Consider the following 21,594-nt stretch of genomic DNA (forward strand, 5'->3'; position numbering starts at 1 on the left):
AGAACAAGCTGTAGACTAATGGATTTTTTTAGCCAAATTTGCAAATTTGTAGCCATTGGCTAATTTGGCAATTGGCTGAGTAAGCCCTGATAAACTGATGCTGTAGACTAGGAACCATATTTTCCCGCAACATCAATCGGTCTGGATTTAAATGGGGAAAAAGTGTCCGAATATTTATATCCGAAATCATGACAAATTACATATAAATATATACCATTGATTTTGCCCTAATAAATGTACAAGTTAAATTCCCTTATGCATTTTTTAAACGGAACATATGAGTTTTCTCAATTGGTTTCATCATTTGCTATTTAATTGTTGTTTCGTGTGCTGTTTTATCTGACTTTTTTCATCGTTGTCAATATTATTAATCTTTGTAATTAAATACAGATGTTTTAAATCGTTGTCGACTCGATAATAGCTTACAAACATTCACTGAACCAAACAAATGTCTGTGCGTAGGTTGGCTACTGACAAAAACAAAACCAAATAGTTAAGAAATAATTCTTTATAGTTTGTTATTGTCCAATAACCCACGGCCGATAGTTAAGATGCGTAAGGATTATGTCACGAGTGCGAAGCACGAGTGATTTGAAACCACGCATCTAAACTTCCGGTCGTGGGCTATTTAACAACAAACAATCAAGTACACGAATTATTTCGATTCTAACACGATTTTTACTAAAGGTTTTAAATCGTTGTCGACTCGATAATAGCTTACAAACATTCACTGAACCAAACAAATGTCTGTGCGTAGGTTGGCTACTGACAAAAACAAAACCAAATAGTTAAGAAATAATTCGTTATAGTTTGTTATTGTCCAATAACCCACGGCCGATAGTTAAGATGCGTAAGGATTATGTCACGAGTGCGAAACACGAGTGATTTGAAACCACGCATCTAAACTTCCGGTCGTGGGCTATTCAACAACAAACAATCAAGTACACGAATTATTTCGATTTTAACACGATTTTTACTAAAGATTTATACAATGTATATTATTTTTCTTGTGTACCATTTTATGTAAAGTTCCGCTTATAAAAATAACTTTCGGCTGTTCTGTCAATCAGATCCGCGACTTTCATTCATTTATTGCCGGATTATTACGCTGGTGGAAAATGTATCAGCATGTTTTGTTAAGTTACAGCGCGTGCTTTCAGTGTATTAAGGTCCACCCACAATTATTGCAGAATATCCGATTTTCTCTTTTGTTTATATGAAAGTTTACTGTATCATGCATAAAAATGCACAATGTCCAGGAGGATAAAATCGAGGTTTTCATCTCCGAAGTAACTGTCAACTATTTTATCATTACGGACCGATTAGTGTGCAAGGTATAAGCAAGTGAAATTATCGATTGATATTGTCACGTGGTTATTCACGCATGACTAATACATAACCGCAAGAAGCTTCGCTGCTTGGGGTCATACTCTGATACTAGTCTGCTGACGTGCAATAAACTGGTCCTGACCGGTTTAGAGAATGCAGCGAATGGTTTATCACACCTAATCGAGATAAGAATGTAATTATAGTATGTGTTAGCATATGCACTGTGTAATCGATTTTATGACATGTGAATTTTAGCAAACAGAATCGGACCGACTGTTTGGGATTTTCAATCTGTCATTTATGACCCCAATGGGTCTAGGACCGACAAAACCAAAAAAAATATGATCCCTGCTGTAGACAATCTTAGAACAAATTAATTATAAGATGAAACAACAGCAAAAGTGTCATCCAATTTTGAATTTGAGATGAAACAGATACAAAACATGAAAGTTTTATAGTGGCATATACTGTTTATTTATTTCCAGAAACGTTCAATGTGGAGGTGCCCCATGTTCAGCCCCACCCCCCTAGGGAGCCATCACATGATCGGGTGAGGCGGAGACCAGCCAGGTTTAAAAATGGGAGCAGCAACGAGCGCCCAACAAAATCTGCCTCACAGAAAGGTATGCGGTTGAATATGGTATGGTTATAAATTGTGTTGTGCTCATGTTTAATGCATTAAAAATCATTTGAACTTGAGTTAAACTATTATTTTTTCATGTCATTTATTTCATGTACATGTTTTTGTGCCATTTAGTGTGTGATTTTTCAAGGAAATGTCTTAACAAAAACAGGAAATGATGGTGTTAAAATAACAAAAAGTAATTGGTTTTGAAAAAGTGTAAATGCTTGGCACAAAAATGTGAATCAGGAGTAATAACCTTGCTAATAATTTTTATTCAACTCAATAAACCAACAAATCTAAATCTGATATTCATATTTATTCATCTTTATAAACCTTCTTATGTCAATCTCATTTACACATTATCCAGATGAAGGCCTAGGCACCAGTGAATCATCCATATCAACCACTCAGCAGTCTCCATACCAGGAGGCGCGGCGGTTCCGGGTCGTATCCGATACTGACCTCAATACCAGCGGTAGCAGTAATGAGTCTGGTTCTAGACAGACCTCTGCTGAAATGCTCAGGAGACAGGTCTCAAATAGTCGAACTTCCAAGCCACCACAGAAAGGTCTCTAGATAGTTTAATTTTAACCCATTTGTTTCAAGTTTTATTCAAACTAGATTGTTTATGCCCCCCGGTAGGGTGGCATATAGCAGTTGAACTGTCAGTCCGTCTGTCTGTCTGTCTGTCTGCCTGCTGTCTGTCTGTCTCTCCACCTGTCCGTCCGTCCGCCCGTCCGTCTACCGCGCGTCTGCCCGCCCGTCCGTCCGAAAACTTTAACATTGGCCATAATTTTTGCAATATTGAATATAGCAACTTGATATTTGGCATGCATGTGTATCTCATGAAGCTGCACATTTTGAGTGGTGAAAGGTCGAAGTCAAGGTCATCCTTCAAGCTCAAAAGTAAAATAATACAATCCAACGGAAGTAATAAGCTTTAAAAGGGAGATAATTTCTAAACCTGCGAAATGATATATTGAAATTTTATTTCAAAGCGGTGCAATAAGGGGCATTATGTTTCTGACAAACACATCTCTTGTTTTCTTCTAGATTGCTTCAGCTATTTTGTACTCGACAAAAGTGAGGGAAAACAGTAGTTAAAAAATTTGGCAATGATTTATCTCGCGAAGATTAACTCATCCACAAATGTAGTGATTTTCAAACTTAGGCAAAATATGTTGGAAAAACATTATCACCTTTATTGTTCCTTCATTAAAACAAAACTTTTGATTCAAAGGGCCGGCCACCTTGGAGGTATCAGTGGCTCGTTTGTTGATGCATCTCTAAAATGAGTATGCGCCAGTGATTAACCGCTTTGTTGGTTGGACATGTGCTTATATTTTCAGAATGTTTTGTTCCAATTATTGTTTTATATTTTAAGGCAGTTGCTTCTCTTTGATTTATACAATGAAATATTCTAATTCATTAATCCATGTCAGTATCCATACAGAGTGGATATACAAATGTTATCACATCATTCTGCTCCAGTGAGTTTTCAAAGAGCTTTTGGCCCTTGAATAATATTTTGATTCCATACAGTTAACCCACATTTTTTCACTGATATTCTTTTTCTTGCTAGAGAATATATGAATATAATATTGGAGTCTGTTCATGTAATGTCTATGCTACATGTAGCAGTTTGTTGGAGTTTTCTGTTTTTTATTTTGGGGAATATCATTTACTGATATTTTGAGACTCCACCAAATGCTCACTATTGTGAAAAGTTAATTTGGGAAATTAAATAACCATATTTATTATTATTGTATATTTTATGTCAAAGTACTGTTATATAAAATGGAGGTTCCTTTATATGATATAGACAGTGTTCTCCAGAAAAATTTCAGAAGCCAGTTATATTTTCAAAGTAGCCAGCAACTAAGCAATAAAAACTGGTATATTTTTTCGCCATTAAAATTTTTATTTTGGGGAAAGTGGTCGGCATCTAGATAGATTGTAACTGGTGAAATCGCCGGCAGCCGGTGCTTCCGGAGAACACTGATGTAGACAAAAGTAATCTTTTATTGGTTGGCTTGTTAGTCTCACAGATGCCTTCAAACTGTCTTCAATAGCATCATAATACACTTCGAAAATTAGACATTTATAGTTAAACATACCTCTTATCATATTACAAAACAAACAAAAATCTTTTTCCATGTGTAGAATACAAGCCGTCCAACTATGAGTCTCAGGACGTGGAGGTGTACGACTCGGTGTCTGACGTGATCCAGATTCTGAAGGCCAACATGGGCCTCGATGCACAGATATCTGACCATGAGGACGGGCAGTCCCTCGAGAGTGACGGGTAAGATCACTGTCGACTGCAGCTAATTTTAAACTATTTGATTCATGTTTACATATACATGATAATGATATATTTTCAGTCCATTTAGTGATAGCAATTCTTTGGTGTCTTCAATAATCAATAATGAGGACTGCAGTTGATTGAGCCCCATCCAAGGAAAACTGGGCTGAAAGCATGTGCATTAAGTGTGACAACACTTTCGGCTTTTATGAAATTTCTTGTTTAAAGAACGTCTATTCTGAAAGAAATCCAGTCTTGGCAGAAAGTGTTGTCCCTGATTAGCCTGTGCAGACTGCCCAGTTTGCCCAGAAAGCAGCTAAATTTGTTACTATTCAAGTCCAAATATACATAATCATTATATATTTCAGTCCATTTAGTGCTAGAAAGTCTTTTCTGTCTTCAAGAATCATTTTGGATGTGTAATTAATAAATTTCCAATAGCAAAATGTTGTTTAAATACAACAAACTAATGTTTACAATTCACTTACTTCGATTTTTAGGATTTTTAATTGTACTTAGTTTCAGATATTTTTTTAGTTTTAGGTACTATCATTTTAGGTCTGTTGTTTTCACTACTGTCTTAATTGTGCCAGTTTGTTGTCAGTGTTTAAGCCACATGTTTCACATTTTATTAGTCATATATCAGGTTAACTTAACAGAAGGCTACTATAGAATTATCCTCAGTCTGTCCGTTCGTCATCTGTCCATCTCTCCATTTTATTCTTATTTGTGTGATAAACCAAAAGTTACTTATGCTAGATTGATGAAAGTCAGTATATAGATAGAGGGCCATATGGGGAATATGCATGTCATTTTTAGCTTGGCTGTCAAGGTTTTGAACATTGCCTCTAAAATCAAAGTACTTCTACCTACAACTTTGAAACTTTGTATGTAGCTGCACCTTGACTAGTTCTACATGCCACACCCATTTTTGGGTCGAAGGTCAAGGTCACTGTGACCTCTTAAAAAAAACACAAAAAAAACACATCTGACAGGCTTTCATTTATTCAAAACTGCACCCGCAGCCGAGCGTGGCACCCGTTATGCGGTGCTCTTGTTTTGTATCTGACAAAAATTGTGGTGACTATTGTAATAGTTGAAAGTGCGGTATAATTAATAATGTGGTATATTTCCTGGTTTCAGTGAGGAGAAGGGTGATACATACCTGTTTGTGTCCCAACCTCAGCCTGCACCAAGACAGAAAAATGCCTCACCTCTTTCACCACTAGTGGATAAAGAATTACAAAAGGTTAAATTGTATTCTCTGAATTACAGTTGAAACATTGCTTTCATATTTATTTCCACTTGAATTCAGTTCAATGTGTTTTCGAGACATTTCTGTCATCTGATGATGTTTGAACATTTAAAAGTCTTCATTGTCACTAAATCATGCTGAATTATAAATTGTAATGCAATTATGTTAATACAGTAAAACTGCGATAACTCGAGATAGCATGGGACTGACCATGATGCTTGAGTAATCGCAGGTTTCGAGTAATCCATGGTACTATTTGTTTTCACTGTTTCGGTTGGTGATGCTTAACTTATGACCTCAAATGCTTTATTTACATGTAAGACGGTGCTTGGAAAAGAAAGGGCTTTTTAAAAATCGCTAATGGTTACAGTATACTAAACTTAACAATAAGAATGATCGTTTATTCATTTAATGTAATCAACATACACACATAATACATCTATAGTAAAAAAGATTCAAAACATATTCAATGAACATGATGCAGCGCAAATGACAAGAAGGAATTCAGTTAAGATGTATTATCCGCTACGCTCTATTTTATACCATACATGTTATCATAATTATTGATTGCCGGTAATTATATAATTATCATTTAAACTCTGCAGCTTTTATCTGCTTCGCAAAGGATGACAATTTGCAATGTTTCTCAAACTGCGACTAACTTCACACCTAATCAAGCGTGTTTTGTCTGCTTGATTGCGCTGTTTTCACAACGCGAATATTTTTAGCACCGACCAGACGAGAAAGTGTTTTCGAATAATTGCCAGCTAATTAGGTGTGAAATGCCTTTCAGGGACCAGCACACATCCTCGAGTTATCAAAAATCGCATGTTTGAGTTATTGCGGGTATTTATATATAGAAATTGAAGGAAAATGTTAGGGACTTCCTTTAATGCTCGATTAATCGCCAGTTTTCAAGAAATCGCCAGCTCGAGTTATTGCAATTCTACTGTAGATGTTTGTAATTAATATAAAGACTATCAAAGAAATTCATCAAGTATTTAAGTGTTTTATTTTGTTTTAGAATGTAGACACATCTAAGAATTCTAAATCAAGACATACAAGTTCATCAAAATCAAGAGGTCCAAGACCTGAAGAAGACTTTGTCAATGGCAGTGCATCTAGCAGTGATGATGAGAGAAAATATGGTGTTAATAGACAAGGGTCTCGTCCTAATAGTGGCAGCAGACCAAACAGTGGTAATCGGCCTAATAGTGGTACCCGACCTTCTAATAGTGCGCGACCTAATAGTGGAAATCGACCTAATAATGATGTGCGACCCAATAGTGGAACAAGACCTAATAGTGGTTCTCTTCCTAATAGCAGTATTAAACCCAACAGTGGCAGTAAAAATAACAGTGAACTACGATCTTATTCTTCTCACAATGCTACTGGCACTAGTCGACCACCCAATCCCAGTAGTAAATCCAGCATAAATGTTGCTGAAAAACTCTCACAGACAAATGGTGGCCAAATGCTATTGAGTGACTCAAACTATGTAAATAGTGGAAATAGGGATAGTCAAGGTACATTTAACACAGAGAAAACTGCTGGTATTTCCATACCTAAACTAACAAGTCTTACAAACGGTGCAGATGATAGTGAAGACTTGGTTCCTGTGACGGCAGATAGCCCTACTTTCACAAAAGGATTTACTGATAGGAGTTACATATCAAGAATTAGCAAGACTAAAGTAAGGGAGATTCCAATGTCAGATGCAAGGATTTCTCAAACCCAAGCAGATGAAGTAAGTAAAAAATCGGCAACAAATTTATCAGTTTTAAATTCATTATGCAAGAGAAAAAACAATTTAGTTTTTTAGTCCCCTACCGGTGAAACCGGAGAGGGACATATGGTTTGCGCTCTGTGTGTCTGTCAGTCTGTCACACTTTTCTGGATCCTGCAATAACTTTAAAAGTTCTCCATTTGTTTCCCTGAAACTTGAAACATGGACAGATGGCAATATGGAGATTATGCAGTTCCTTTCATTTTGTTCCTACATCAAGAATTCTGGTTGCAATGGCAACAAATAGACTAGATATTGCTGAAAGTGTTGGATCCGGCGATAACTTTAAAAGTTTTTCATATTTTTTCATGAAACTTGAAACATGGACAGATGGCAATATGGAGAATATGCATGTCATTTCATTTTGTTCCTACGTCAAGTTTTCTGTTTGCTATGGCAACAAATAGACTAGAAATATTGCTGAAAATGATGGATCCTGCAATATCTTTAAAAGTTCTTCATATTTTTTCATGAAACTTGAAACATAGATAGATGGCAATATGGAGATTATGCATGTCATTTCATTTTGTTCCTACGTCAAGAATTTTGGTTGCTATGGCAAAAAATAAACTACAAATATTGCTGAAAATGGTGGATCCTGCGTAGGTAGGGGACTTTTATTGCTTGGCAATAGTCTTGTTAAAACTGAGCTGGGTCTACAAATTTATTTCAAGAGATCAGGCTTCTGCCATTCATTATGTGTTTATAAATTTAATGTTATTTGCTTATATTACTAGCACTTGAAGGCTGTTACTATAATTTGCAATGTTTTTAAAATGTTAAGATGGCATGTAATATTATCCCTCTCCAAAGGCGGAGGGATATAAGATTTGCGCTGTCCGTCATTCTGTCTGTCATTCCGTCCGTCTGTTTATCATAAATTTAGGTTAAATCTCAGAAACAATATAAGATATCAAGATGAAACTTCACGGATGTATAGATATCAATTAGGAGTTGTGCTGTGCCCAAGAACCATAACCTTGTACTTTCTTAAATAAGAGTTATTGCCCTTTGTTTTTTTATATGATGTTATTTTTCAGGTCCATATCTCAGATAACATACAAGATTTCAACATGAAACTTCATAGGTGTATAGATATTAATCAGGAGAATTTCAATTCATAAAACAATTACCCTTTGTTTTAGATTGTACTGTTTATCAAGGGATTTGCACCCATCCATAATTTTTAGCTCAGCTGTTTTCGGAGAAAACCCGAGGTATTGTCATAGCCAGCTCGTCGTCTGACGTCTGGCGTCCTGCTAAAACCTTAACATTGGCTCTAAAATCAAATTGCTTCCACCTACAACTTTGAAACTTCATATGTAGCTGCACCTTGATGAGTCCTACACGCCACACCCATTTTTGGGTCTTTAGGTCAAAGGTCAAGGTCACTGTGACTTCTAAAAAACAAGCTTTCATTTATTTAAAACTGTACCTGCAGCCGAGCGTTGTCACCCGTTATGCGGTGCTCTTGTTTTTATTTGGGAGGGATATCAATTCATCGAATTTTCTTGTTTCTTTTGTTTTTTTATGTCAAACCAAATGTTTGTCGATTTCTTTCATTTAACAAAACCATTTGTTTTGTCCAGTTGTTTTCTTGCACATACTGTTTCCTTGTCTTTATCAGGTACAATTTTGTTCAGAAACTCTTATCTGTTTTCCCATTTAAAGCAAAAACTAATCTTTGTTTCATTTGTTTCAGAATCTAGTATCATTTTTATCTTGTTTACCTGAAGAAACCATATTTTTCCCACTTGTTTTCTTTCTGAATTCCTACCAATATCAACCCTTTTTCTTTCAGAAACCATATGACTTCCAAAAATACAAGTACGATAATGAGCTGACTGATTCTCAGGAGATGGAAATGTTAGCTGCCATTCAGGGAGCAAGAAGCGTGGACTTTGAACCCACAAACATCATGTCTCCACGGGCAAACCATGCAACAAACACCAAACCGACTTTTGTTATCACAGACCCTGGAGAGTTACACAATGGGAAAGCTTTCCAGAAGGTAACCGGCCCAGAAGGTCATATGACCCAAAGGTCAAACGAAAGGTCAAGGTCGAGGGCTAGCAGGGAGACTGGGACTGAGTCCCCCACCATGATCAGCGATGATGACACCAGCTTCAGCACTTGGAAACCTGTGAGTACCACTTGTCAAAATTAGGTAGTAGACAAACATGGAATAAATTCGCACGGCCTTTCTGTTTATCCAAGACCGTTTTCCAGTAAATATATGATAGAGTGTGCAATACATGTCCTATAATTTACATCTGAAGTATAAATAATGAACTAATAAATGTTCAATCAACTGACCTGTACTTACTGGCCGATTCATAGCATTTTAGCAATATTATTCATATTGTATGAACTATACTGTCATTTAAATACTTGTATATATAAAATATTTCTTTAAATGCTGTTTTCAAACCTCATGCCAGTCATGGTAATGTCCAACTAAAAACTGTGTATTCAATATTGAACTTGCAACTTGGCAGTATATGTAATAATTCATATGCCTGTTTTACTTACATGTTATTTTGAGCACAATTATTGTAGCCTTGATGCATTCCTTATATATTTCAGTCACTATTGTGCCTGTTTTACATTCATGCTCTTTTGATAGCACAATAATTGTAATTTTGATGTATTGTTTATTTTTGTCAGCCTCAGTCACATCAGAAGGGAAGCCTTCATCCTGCGATGTTCATGGACAGTTCAGATACCTATAACTCAAGGTCAGTTTTCATGGACAGTTCAGATACCTATAACTCAAGGTCAGTTTTCATGGACAGTTCAGATACCTATAACTCAAGGTCAGTTTTCATGGACAGTTCAGATACCTATAACTCAAGGTCAGTTTTCATGGACAGTTCAGATACCTATAACTCAAGGTCAGTTTTCATGGACAGTTCAAATACCTATAAATCAAGGTCAGTTTTCATGGACAGTTCAGATACCTATAACTCAAGGTCAGTTTTCATGGACAGTTCAAATACCTATAACTCAATGTCAGTTTTCATGGACAACTTGCTCTAGTAGTCCTCAATTAACTAAAGAAATAGTTTCTGTAAAGAATTTCATGGTCTACTGCATGCCATGAAAGTTGTTACAAATTGTTTGTATATAATATTCATTATAGGTTTTTAGCTCACCTGATTTGACCTTCATCTGTCCGTCCTTCATCTGTCCGTCCGTCATCTGTCCGTCCGTCCGTCCACATTTGTTCGTAAACACTCTAGAGGCCACATTTATTGTCCGATCTTCATGAAACTTGGTTAGAAGCTTCGTCCCAATGAAATCTCGGTCGAGTTCGAAACTGGGTCGTGCGGGGTCAAAAACTAGGTCACTTGGTCAAAAAAAGAAAAAACTTGTAAACACTGTAGAAGTCACATTTCATGCCCAATCTTCATGTAACTTTGTCAAAATGTTTGTCTTAATAATATGTTGGTTGAGTTCAAAAGTGGTTCTGGTCCGTTGAAAAACATGGACGCCAGTGGACGGGGCAGTTTTCCTTATTCGACTATAGAGAAACCTTGTAAACACTCTAGAAGTCACAATTTTTGCCCAATCATCATGAAAGTTGGTCAAAACATTGGTTTTATTGATTTCTCGGACGAGTTCGGAAATGGTCCAGATCGGTGAGAAAACATGGCCGCAAGTGGGTGGGGCATTTTTCTCTATATGTATATAGTGAAAACATGTAAACACTCTAGAAGTCACATTTTTGGCCCAATTTTCATGAAATTTGGTCAGAACATTTGTTTCCTTGATATGAGAGTTGAGTTTGAAAATGGTTCCGGTCCATTGAAAAACATGGTTGCCAGGGGGACTGGCAGTTTTCCTTATATTTATATAGTAAAAAGGCTTGTAAACAATCATGAATTAAGGTCATGTAACATGCGAAGCAACTCTTATAAATATTGCATTTAATATTACAGTAGTTACTCCCCTTTGACTATTAATGTTTTCATAATAATACAGTGTATTTTCTAGAGGGAACATTTCTTTTCCAATCTCCATGAAACTTGGTCAGAAGCTTTGTCCCAATGATATCTCGGTTGAGTTCGAAACTGGGTCAAGCCGGGTCAAAAACTAGGTCACTAGGTCAAAAAAAGAAAAAACTTGTAAACACTGTAGAAGTCACATTTTATGTCCAATCTTCATGTAACTTTGTCAAAATGTTTGTCTAAATGATATGTTGGTTGAGTTCAAATGTGGTTCCGGTCCGTTGAAAAACATGGCCGCCAGTGGGCAGGGCAGTTTTCCTTATTTGGCTATAGAGAAACCTTGTAAACACTCTAGATCATGAAAGTTTGTCAAAACATTGGTTTTATTGATATCTTGGACGAGTTCGAAAATGGTCCAGATCGGTGAAAAAACATGGCCGCCAGTGGGCGGGGCATTTTTCTCTATATGTATATAGTGAACACATTTGAACACTCTAGAAGTCACATTTTTTGCCCATTTTCATGAAATTTGGAATTGGTCAGAACATTTGTTTCCTTGATATGAGAGTTGAGTTTGAAAATGGTTCCGGTCAGTTGAATAACATGGCTGCCGGGGGGGGGGGGGGGGGTGGGGGGTTCTTATATTTATACATAGTAAAAAAAGCTTGTGAACACTCTAGAAGTCACATTTTTTGCCCAATCATCATGAGACTTGGTGAAAAGATTGGTTTTATATATATCTTAGATGAGTTCGCAAATGGTCCCTATCGGTCAAAAAGCTAGAGAGAAACCTTGTGATCGCACACTATAGAAGTCACATTATTTGCCTAATCCTCTTGAAACTTAGTCAATACATTGGTTTTATTGATTTCTGTGACAAGTTGGAAAATGGCTCAGATAGGTGAAACACACTTTTTAGCTCACCTGATTGCTCAGGTGAGGTTTAAGGATTGGTCTTTGTCCGCCGTCCGCCCGTCCACATTTGGCTTGTAAACACTCTAGCATTCACATTTCTCAAGCATTCTTTATCAAAGTTGCTGAAAGATCTCAGTCAAGTTTGATGATGAGCAAAATCACATTATAATGCCATAATTATTGCCCTTAGATTGTCCAAATTGTCATTATATTGTACAAAATCCTTGTAAACACTCTAGAGGTCACAATTTTGTTTCAGATTTTATGAATCTTGGTCATAATATTTATTTTTGTAAGCAAAGTTTGATGTTTGGTAAGGGGGGTCAACTCAAAATATAGGTCACCAGGTCAAATCTTATAAAAACAAAAACACTCCATATGCCAGAGTTTTGGTTCAATAATGATGAAACTTGACCAGGATGTTTGTCTGGACAATATCTAGGTCAAGTTTGACGTTTGGTAAAGATTGAATGAACCGACTCCTCTCAGGTGAGCGAACTAGGGCCTCTTGGCCCTCTTGATTTAATATACTGCATACTTAAGGATCAATTAACTTCAAAGCTACTGGTACTATGAATGTGTACCACATAATTAGAAACAAATATTTTGACACTGGTTGCCACCCACATTCATACAAATTGTTTGTACTGTAATGAAAGTTTTTCTTATTGGTACGATGCTCAATGCTTTTTCAGAGAGTTCAGCGGTGTGTGCAGTCCACCTGTTCCACTGAGAGGAGCACCGGGCTCCAACTCTCTGGATGACATCTCCTTACTTAGCAACCCCTCACCAAGGAAACAAATTACAGGTACATTTACCTATATGTAAGGGTGTGTGTTTACAAACTGTCATATCAATTGTTTACTGTCAGTCTGTACTTCGGTACATAATTGCCATTCCACACAATATTTTGACAACCCTTTGAACTACAAGCATGCCAATTGGTATGATGGTAAGGAATACGCCTTTTGATTTTGAGGTTAACATGTCAAAGGTCAAGGCAAAAGGGACGTGTATAGTTACAACTGTCAGCTTTAGTTAAATCCCATACTGATATTCCCTAACTATGCCTCTTTATCTGTTGTAGGATTGTACATACACACATTTTGTAACTTAAGAATTGCTATCTAAAATCTTATTTAATGTAATATCTACAATACGTAACAAATTCAATAATGGTTAAATATTATATTCCTTTAAACATAGCGAATTTAATTTCAGATAATATCATTATTGAATTTCCAATTCAAACAAGAAGTATGTCAATCAAAAAGATAATTTGACCATACATACAATATTAGTAATGACAATAATAATTCACAATAAGTATTTCATACATTATTTATACAAAAGCATCCACAGACTAAACTTTTATAAACAATTGAACATTTTAATTCAAGATTGAAATAAGCCCATACAAACTTTAAGATACTTGTCAGGTTTTTGAAAACTGTCTATGAATTAACATTTAGTCGTCTTAAATCAATTAGTGTTGTAAGATTGAATGAGATGTATGCATTTCGTACTAAGCAAGTTTTCTTTATAGGGATCACCAAAAAAGAATTAAATGGTGATACATATCTGATACTGTTTTCTTATTGCCATTTACCTTAGTCATCTTTCAATGCCAAACGCCCATTTAAAATCTATCTGGATGTATGTACATAAAAAGAATTTCGCCTTAAGTGCAATGGTGTATTAACTTTTTCGTTAACACATTTAACACTCAGAGAAAATATTCAATTGATGTTACCTATAAACAGGTTTTCTATTTTCAGGCGAGTCAGCGAAGAACTACTGATGATGAAGAAGAGCTTGACTTGCTGTATGACTCTCAGATTAATTGCTACTATGACCCCAAAACATACAAATACTATGAGCTGAGCTAAATCATTCCACTACAGCTAATGATTGTCCTTTCAAGCTGCTTGTTAAAATTTACATTATCATTATGATTTTACTTAAATAAACTTGTCCGTACCTTATAAATAATATTCATGGATATAAAGATAACATTGATAGACATGTGTGTTTAAATTCTGGTAATCATAATGTTAATAATCACAAAATCATAACAAACTAGGACCGAACGATTTCATTTTATAATAGCGCGAGTTTAACAATCTTAAAAACATGTGTTGTGATCTAATGGCCTTAGAAAGAGTTGTGCAAATGAGCAAAGTACATTGCCAAAATATGTATGCATTATTTTGATTACATACAAATCTTTTAGTTGAAACCATGTTTTCATTTATTTATGAGTGGCAGACAAAAGACAACTACAAAAAGATTCAAACTAACCCATTACCATGTTGTTTTTGTAGTTTAACCCATTTATGTCTAGTGGACTCTCCCATTCTTCTAAATTGGATCAATTTATTTCCAAAATTAGGGATGTCTAGTATATTTATTGCTATATTTAGAATATTTCTTACAGAAATTACTTTAAGCAATCAGCGCAGACCCTGATGAGACGCCGCATTATGCTGCGTCTCATCTGGGTCTACGCTGTTTGCCAAGGCCCTTTTTCTATAAGCTAGGCATAAATGGGTTAAACAAAGAAATAGTCAGTTACTTTTGATAAGATTGAGCTGTTGTGGGCACTTGCGTTGTTAAGTGTTGTTTTAGTGGATACGATTGTTTTAAAGATAATTGTTTTCCTCCTTAAGAATAGAGAAGATACATGTAGAAACAAGTTTACCATTAAGTACTGTTGAACAACATAGATTAAACAAGTGGTCGACTGCTCTCAAACAGATGTTTAAATCAACACTATTTGCTAGTTGCCACTTGAGATGAAAACAAATGTTGTGACACACTCTTGCCATACTGTTTGTTTCAAACTGAGATATAAAACTTAGGTCAATAGATTCGTTTTACAGAAGAAAGTTGCTGATGTCGTGGATATTTCACTTCACTGTTGTAAAGCGAAATTTCTGTAGACACTATATAGTTGCATCTCGCGCAGGCTTTTCGTCTGTTATCATATGTGATATAAAACCCATTGTATGCAATATGTTTGGCACATTTTATTGTTTGCACCTGTGATAGTGTGTGTACTTGTGTATTTATTTTGTTAATGTGTTTGAATACAATTCATGTATTTGATATTCAATGGACAATGTTAAGTGTGAAAAAATAGGAAAAATAAATGATCATGAACTACAATCACTATAAGCTTTGTGGGTTTTTCATGATGTAGAATTTCCATTGGCAGAACAGTAATTATGTTGAGTACTTGTACATGAAAATATTTCCTTACACATCAAATATTGCATAAATATTCTAGATAAAACCATATGCATATAACACTTATAAATAAACTATAACAAAATACATAATTTTTTTTTACACTTATAGATTTTATATTTACAGCATAATTGTACCATTTTTAGCTGACCTGTCACGAAGTGGCTTATGTGACCGTGTGATGTCCAGCGTCCGTTGTGCGTGTGTGCGTCCGACAAGAATTTGTTTGTGTAGACAGTAAAGGTCACAGTTTTTGTCCAATCTTTATAAAATTTGGTCAGAATGTTTATCTAGATGAAATCTGGGTTGGGATTGTATTTGGGTCATCTGGGGTCAAAAACTAGGTCACTAGGTCAAATAATAGAAAAACATTGTGTAGACAATAGAGGTCACAGTTTTTATCCAATCTTTATGAAATTTTGTCACAATGTTTATCTGGATGAAATCTGGGTTGGGATTGTATTTGGGCCATCTGGGGTCAAAAACTAGGTCACTAGGTCAAAAAATAGAAAAACATTGTGTAGACAATAGAGGTCACAGTTTTTATCAGATCTTTATAAAATTTGGTCAGAATGTTTATCTTGATGAAATCTTGGTTGGGATGGTATTTGGAGAATCTGGGGTCAAAAACTAGGTAACTAGGTCAAATTATAGAAAACCTTGTTTAGACAATAGAGGTCACAGTTTTCATCCAATCTTTTATGAAATTTGGTCAGAATGTTTATCTTGATGAAAACTGGATTGGGATTGTATTTGGGTTATCTGGGGTCAAAAACTAGGTCACTAGGTCAAATAATAGAAAAACCTTGTGTAAACAATAGAGGTCTTAGTTTTCATCTGATCTTAATGAAATATGGTCAGAATGTTTATCTTGATAATATCTGATTTTGGATCGTATATGGGTCATCTGGGGTCAAAAATAGGTCACCTGGCCAATTCTAGTAAAACCTTGTGTAGATGACAGAGGTCACAGCTTTCCTCACGCCTTAATGAAATTTTGTCAGAATGTGTTAATTAATGAAATCTGGGTTGGGATTGTATATGGGTCTGATAGAATTTAAGTTGATGTAGCAAATAACCGTCAGGTGAGCGATTCAGGGCCATCATTGCCCTCTTGTTCAAGTAACTCTGAGCTCAAATCATAATGTAGGTACAGCGGGCTTTTAAATGTTTGTACGTATCCATTTAACCACGTTATATTCTCAATTACCACGTATTGAAATAGTTTAGCAATATAAATATGCACTTATGTAACACGCATTTATATCCGCTATTTTAAAGCTCTATCTTTACAAACTGAGAACCCATTACTTTGCACTATGTTAGTACATCATCTTCATAAGTAATTTTAACACTGGTGCAATTTATTATGCGAAATTGACTTATCGCGGATTTTAAGTCACAGTCGTTGTACACTTCGTCAACCAACAACATTTCTTTTCTAAATATTGCTTCCTGCACCATTTCGGTGTTCTGAAGGCCCTCTAACATGTGAATACAAATCCCGTCTATCAGGCGTCTCGAAGTCATCAGTTGTGTGGTCGTATACATCATGTCGGTGTTCTGATGAAGGGAATGGCCCCTTTACATGGGAATACGAAGCCCGTCTGTCATGCGTGTCCGTGTTATCCGCCGTGTGATCGTATATGTCGTTGTCAATACCCTGCACATGGTTGTAGACATTGTCTGACTTGTTCACGTACTCCGGCCCCATTATTTCATTCAGTCGGTTGTATTCATCATCTTCGGTAGCTTCCCCTGGTATTTTTTCAATTCTGTCGTAACCATGTTGCAAAGATTTTTGTCTTTTGCAATCAACCGATGATTCTTTCTGCAATACTCGAGTTTTTCCCCGGATCAAGCGGAATATTCCCGGATGATGATACTTGATTGTGTATTCGGCGTTTGTTTACGACCCCATATTCAACGGAATCATTTCCGTTCTGATTCTCGACTTTAGCTGATACCGCGTAAATGTCGCCTAAACTTTCAGTTTCGTTGTTTGTCGTAACCATCTCTGTTGCACACTTGTTTGCCGCCTCACGTTTCCTTCTTGGTTTTCTTCTCCTATAATGATATAAAAACTATCACCACACTAAACAACCAGTTTATAATAGGCTAATTGAATTCATTTTATGGGTTTGTTGTAGTTATACAAAGCACTGCGTTGACCCATTTACACGTAACTTCATTGTAATGTCACTAGTAAGGCAATGCCACTTGTTTAAAAAATGACGGTCACTACGTATGGCTGTTAAAGCGTAATGCATGCAAAAAGTGAAATGACACCTCTCTGAATATATAAATACACTTAACCAATCACAACAGTTATACTCTGACTTCTGCAAATGCATATAACACTTAATTGTGCAATGAAACATACCGTATAACAACGACAAAGCACTGTAATGGACGCGGTAATAACCACGACAGCGGCGATAATGCCACCAATCAAACCCTGCTGAAACACACGTATGAACAAGCATTATAATTCTAGCAAGGTTGATGTCGCGCATTAACTAGTCAACGTTAAAGGTTATGAATGGCCAATTTCATAAGCACAAAGTATTATTAATCTACTCATTGCCGAAATAGATATGTCAATCATCAACACACATAATGACAAGAAGAATCAGATGCAAAACAACACACGCTTCTTATACATATTATGTGACATCCTATTTAGCATGCAATTAAGACTGTAAAAATAGGTCTAGACTTCGGTATCGCGCACGATTCACATGTACTTTGTCTAACAGACTAAAGCTAACATTTCACCATTAAACTGGTATAATGAAACCGACCCTGCACGTAATCTCAATTACATTAAATTACTTAAATGAAGTATACGATTACATTACAAGAAAACGGCGACACATCTTCCGATCCAGTACCTGACTGTGTCGTGCTTTCTACACGCGTGGTCGTCTTGCTAGGCAATAACACTGAATAAAACAAGTAGATATTTTTTTATTACAGTATAACGTTCTGACAAAACAATTTTACAATTTAACATGTACTTTTTTCTTATTATTCATAGGAAGAACAACTATACGGGCTTTTTTTTATCTTCTTATAGAATGGCCGTGGACAGCCATTTCACAATTTCGACATAGACATTTGACAAAATCTAGCAAGGCCACAATATTTGACAAAAACGGTCATTTTTAACTGTGAACATTGGACTTTTGGGGCTTCAAACTGTCAAAAATGGCCATTTCACAATTAAAAATTACAATATTAGATTAATTTTGAAAAATAAACAGTCATATCCTCTCGACCTACCCTGATAAACCTTTCGATTTTGAAAACTGAATATATTATGAGTTAGTAAATAAATGGGAATATTGGACAATATATTTGGTTTTACCAAAATTCCACTTAGCTTGAAATCCGGTTCCTTGTTCGGACCTATCCGAAGTATACACTATGGTCAATGCTTTTTGGGTTGAACTAAATGTCACCTGTCCGGATCCGCACACTGTTTTATTTGGTGGTCCATTTGTCAATGGTGCGTCGTAAATCTATGTCAAAAGTTAAAAAAAAAGAATGGCATATTTTGTGATCAGGCAATATGGTCAAGTTATTAACAGATACGATTATTCATAACTGAAGAGTCATTGTAACACCTTACCACTTATCTCCTAGTACCAACCCGTCGTCGTTGTTAATCTTTAAACCATTCAACACAATGTGATTCACGGTAAAATTAGTGCATCGTGTATTGATTTAATTGCGAATATTTATTAGCATATTTTTTAAAAAGAAAACTACTATTCAATATATAATCTTTTACATCATTAAGTTTCACTAAATCACCTTCAAACTGTCACATTCACAATCTGGACAATCTTCTATGTCAAACGAAATGTCAATTCGAATGACCGTGTTATCAACTTCCTTGATCCTCCATATGCAATTTAGGTCATAACTTCCACTGTCTATTGTAAAGTTGAGACTAAGTTCGGTTTGCATTAAACTGTCACCACAGTTAACTGGACCTAAGACGAAACGAAATTAATTATTTATATGACCATGCATAGGTCTTAGTCAACATTATTTACATGTATTGTCATGAACAGGTATATTTCAATAATAGCTTTCAAATTGCATATTTGAAAATATGTGTAGCATTGTTGGGTAAATATAAGTTCATTGTAAATTCACGTCCAATTCGTTTCTCTGCACAAACTAGCAGTAACGAATGAACAAATAATCAAACAAATGTATCTGTACAACAACTGGGATTGGTTGACCCAATCGCTTCCGTGCAAAACATTAGATTATCAGAGCCAACACAACTTTTTTTTACTCTTATTCAGTATCATCAGAATAAAATTGTATATCATCATTCCCTTGTAATTTATTTTATGCTTTCCGGTTGTTTATAGAGAAATATCAGTGAATTTAAACCGATGATTCACTGTTTCAAACAGTGAAATAAACAATGAAAATTATCGATAATGTTCACTTTTTAAACTGTGAAATTACGTTGTATTTTTATATTATGTCGTCATTATTTAAGCGTAATTCGCCAGTATAAACACAAAAAATAATCATTCGTAAGCATACAATAAAGTGAAAACGTGTTTGATTCGTTAGAATATCGATTTGGAATATGCGCCACTCTTGAAAATATTATTTTCTATGATCACTCGTGAATTAAAATCGATATTCCACAAACTCTAACAAATATCCTCTATATATTACATAGTTGTATATTATAATGTTTTTCTTTACAACTGGATGATGTTACAGGATATGTGGAAGCATTCTTATTACAACATTTGATGATAAGATGATAACATTACTTAAAATCTTACCTTTTTGACAGAAGAATGGCAGCTTGAGATTACATGTTTCAGACTTTTCGTGTAGCGTTTGTTCACGCCGTTGAAGCTTGAAGCATTCGGTTGGTGTAGCCAGCGGTCCTTATTTATTTATTGTAAAATAAATATTTGTACGGATCAGTCTTTTTATTAACAGTTTTTGACTTAAGATGTCAATAATACACTGCTGATGAAACAAACATCAAACACATTAATTAAAATGATATTCGTATGAATAAAACAACATACGCTTACTTGATGATGACGTGTTTCTAGAAAGTCCTGTCCAAATGAAACGTCCCTTGTACTGTTCGTAAATATATTCGTAAGGAGTTGATAAAGGAAACTTACGGGAAAATTGTTCAGCAGAGTTTCGAACATCAGTCCATGTTCCAAATTTTTCATAAAGCTGTGGCCTGTAAGAGGAATCTAAAACAGAAATGACGATTACAAGATCCACCACAAGCAAACATGTATCCCCCACAGGATCTTAAGCGACTTCTGCTTTACACTTGTTCTCTATATAGAAATAATAGAAAAATTGCTCTATCCCTTAAAGACCTTCAAGTAAGGCTTCAAGGACACCTGATATGTGTTATGTGTTGTGTAATTTGGATATGAAAACATCAACGCTTTCTAAGGGGTGTTATATCTTGTAAATGTAGTGATCATTATAACCCCTCCCCCACAACAAATATATTTATGTAGCGGTGAACACATGACCCTGACACAATCTACTATGTTTATGAAACGGCCACCTAACAATTTCAAATGATACCATATTAAGGATATATGAATGTAAAGAGTAGTTTAAGATACCTAGTCCCATGTATACTCCAGTTAAGGTGCTGCTGCATGGCATTTGCTTTCCAGTAACTTGTTGTGGTTGTGTCATCCCTTGGCTATTCTTTAAGACTGCGACTGCATTCAGACGAGCCATTTTCTGTTGCATGTAAGATCTTGAATTTACGTCGAATAGTTTGTGAAAACTTGGATCGGCAAATTTATATATTATGTGCAACATTTTTGTAACTACGTATACTGATATATAATGGTGAAATGTACTGTGCATAAAGGAGCCAATATAACATTTTTATATGAATATCAAATTGATTTAAAACTTTTTCATTGTTCATAAACCACTGTGATATAATTCTGTTATTGTATTCAGACACTTATACTATGCGAGTTGTCCACAACGTCCCGCATCTATTCTATCTTAACTTTTCTATTTATCGACCGAACTTAGTGATTTGAAAATTAGATATATTTTCATTTAAATCTAAACAAGTATATATGCAGGATCACAAATAAGTAAAACAGTGAAATGTTGACATTATTATATGTTATA

The 21,594-nt window shown here is 35.4% G+C and overlaps 1 protein-coding gene and 2 long non-coding RNA genes across 5 annotated transcripts in view; 1 reads left to right on the forward strand and 2 right to left on the reverse strand.

Annotated features, from left to right (window-relative positions):
- Positions 1–21,594, forward strand: part of LOC127832678 (protein CFAP20DC-like) — a 223,417-nt gene that overhangs the window by 18,738 nt on the left and 183,085 nt on the right. Inside the window, exons 12-20 of one of the 3 annotated variants that reach the window (XM_052358299.1) lie at positions 1,815–1,952; positions 2,322–2,522; positions 4,118–4,259; positions 5,403–5,508; positions 6,539–7,261; positions 9,102–9,443; positions 9,968–10,038; positions 12,861–12,973; positions 13,929–15,333. In XM_052358299.1, the coding sequence (XP_052214259.1) occupies positions 1,815–1,952; positions 2,322–2,522; positions 4,118–4,259; positions 5,403–5,508; positions 6,539–7,261; positions 9,102–9,443; positions 9,968–10,038; positions 12,861–12,973; positions 13,929–13,966 (1,874 nt within the window). In that variant the 3' untranslated portion in view covers positions 13,967–15,333. Of the gene's footprint in view, positions 1–1,814; positions 1,953–2,321; positions 2,523–4,117; positions 4,260–5,402; positions 5,509–6,538; positions 7,262–9,101; positions 9,444–9,967; positions 10,039–12,860; positions 12,974–13,928; positions 15,334–21,594 lie in introns of those variants that run through there. The other 2 variants (XM_052358300.1, XM_052358301.1) reach the window with 2 other exon arrangements.
- LOC127832707 (uncharacterized) lies at positions 16,575–18,363 on the reverse strand. Its single transcript, XR_008027072.1, has 2 exons — positions 17,798–18,363; positions 16,575–17,481 (listed from the first exon to the last, which is right to left on the reverse strand). It is a non-coding gene; the product is annotated as an uncharacterized LOC127832707 (long non-coding RNA).
- Positions 18,791–20,754, reverse strand: LOC127832705 (uncharacterized). Its single transcript, XR_008027070.1, has 4 exons — positions 20,499–20,754; positions 20,238–20,345; positions 19,234–19,415; positions 18,791–18,938 (listed from the first exon to the last, which is right to left on the reverse strand). It is a non-coding gene; the product is annotated as an uncharacterized LOC127832705 (long non-coding RNA).

The sequence above is a fragment of the Dreissena polymorpha genome, chromosome 5 (assembly GCF_020536995.1).
Source record: "Dreissena polymorpha isolate Duluth1 chromosome 5, UMN_Dpol_1.0, whole genome shotgun sequence".
NCBI classification, from domain to species: domain Eukaryota; kingdom Metazoa; phylum Mollusca; class Bivalvia; order Myida; family Dreissenidae; genus Dreissena; species Dreissena polymorpha.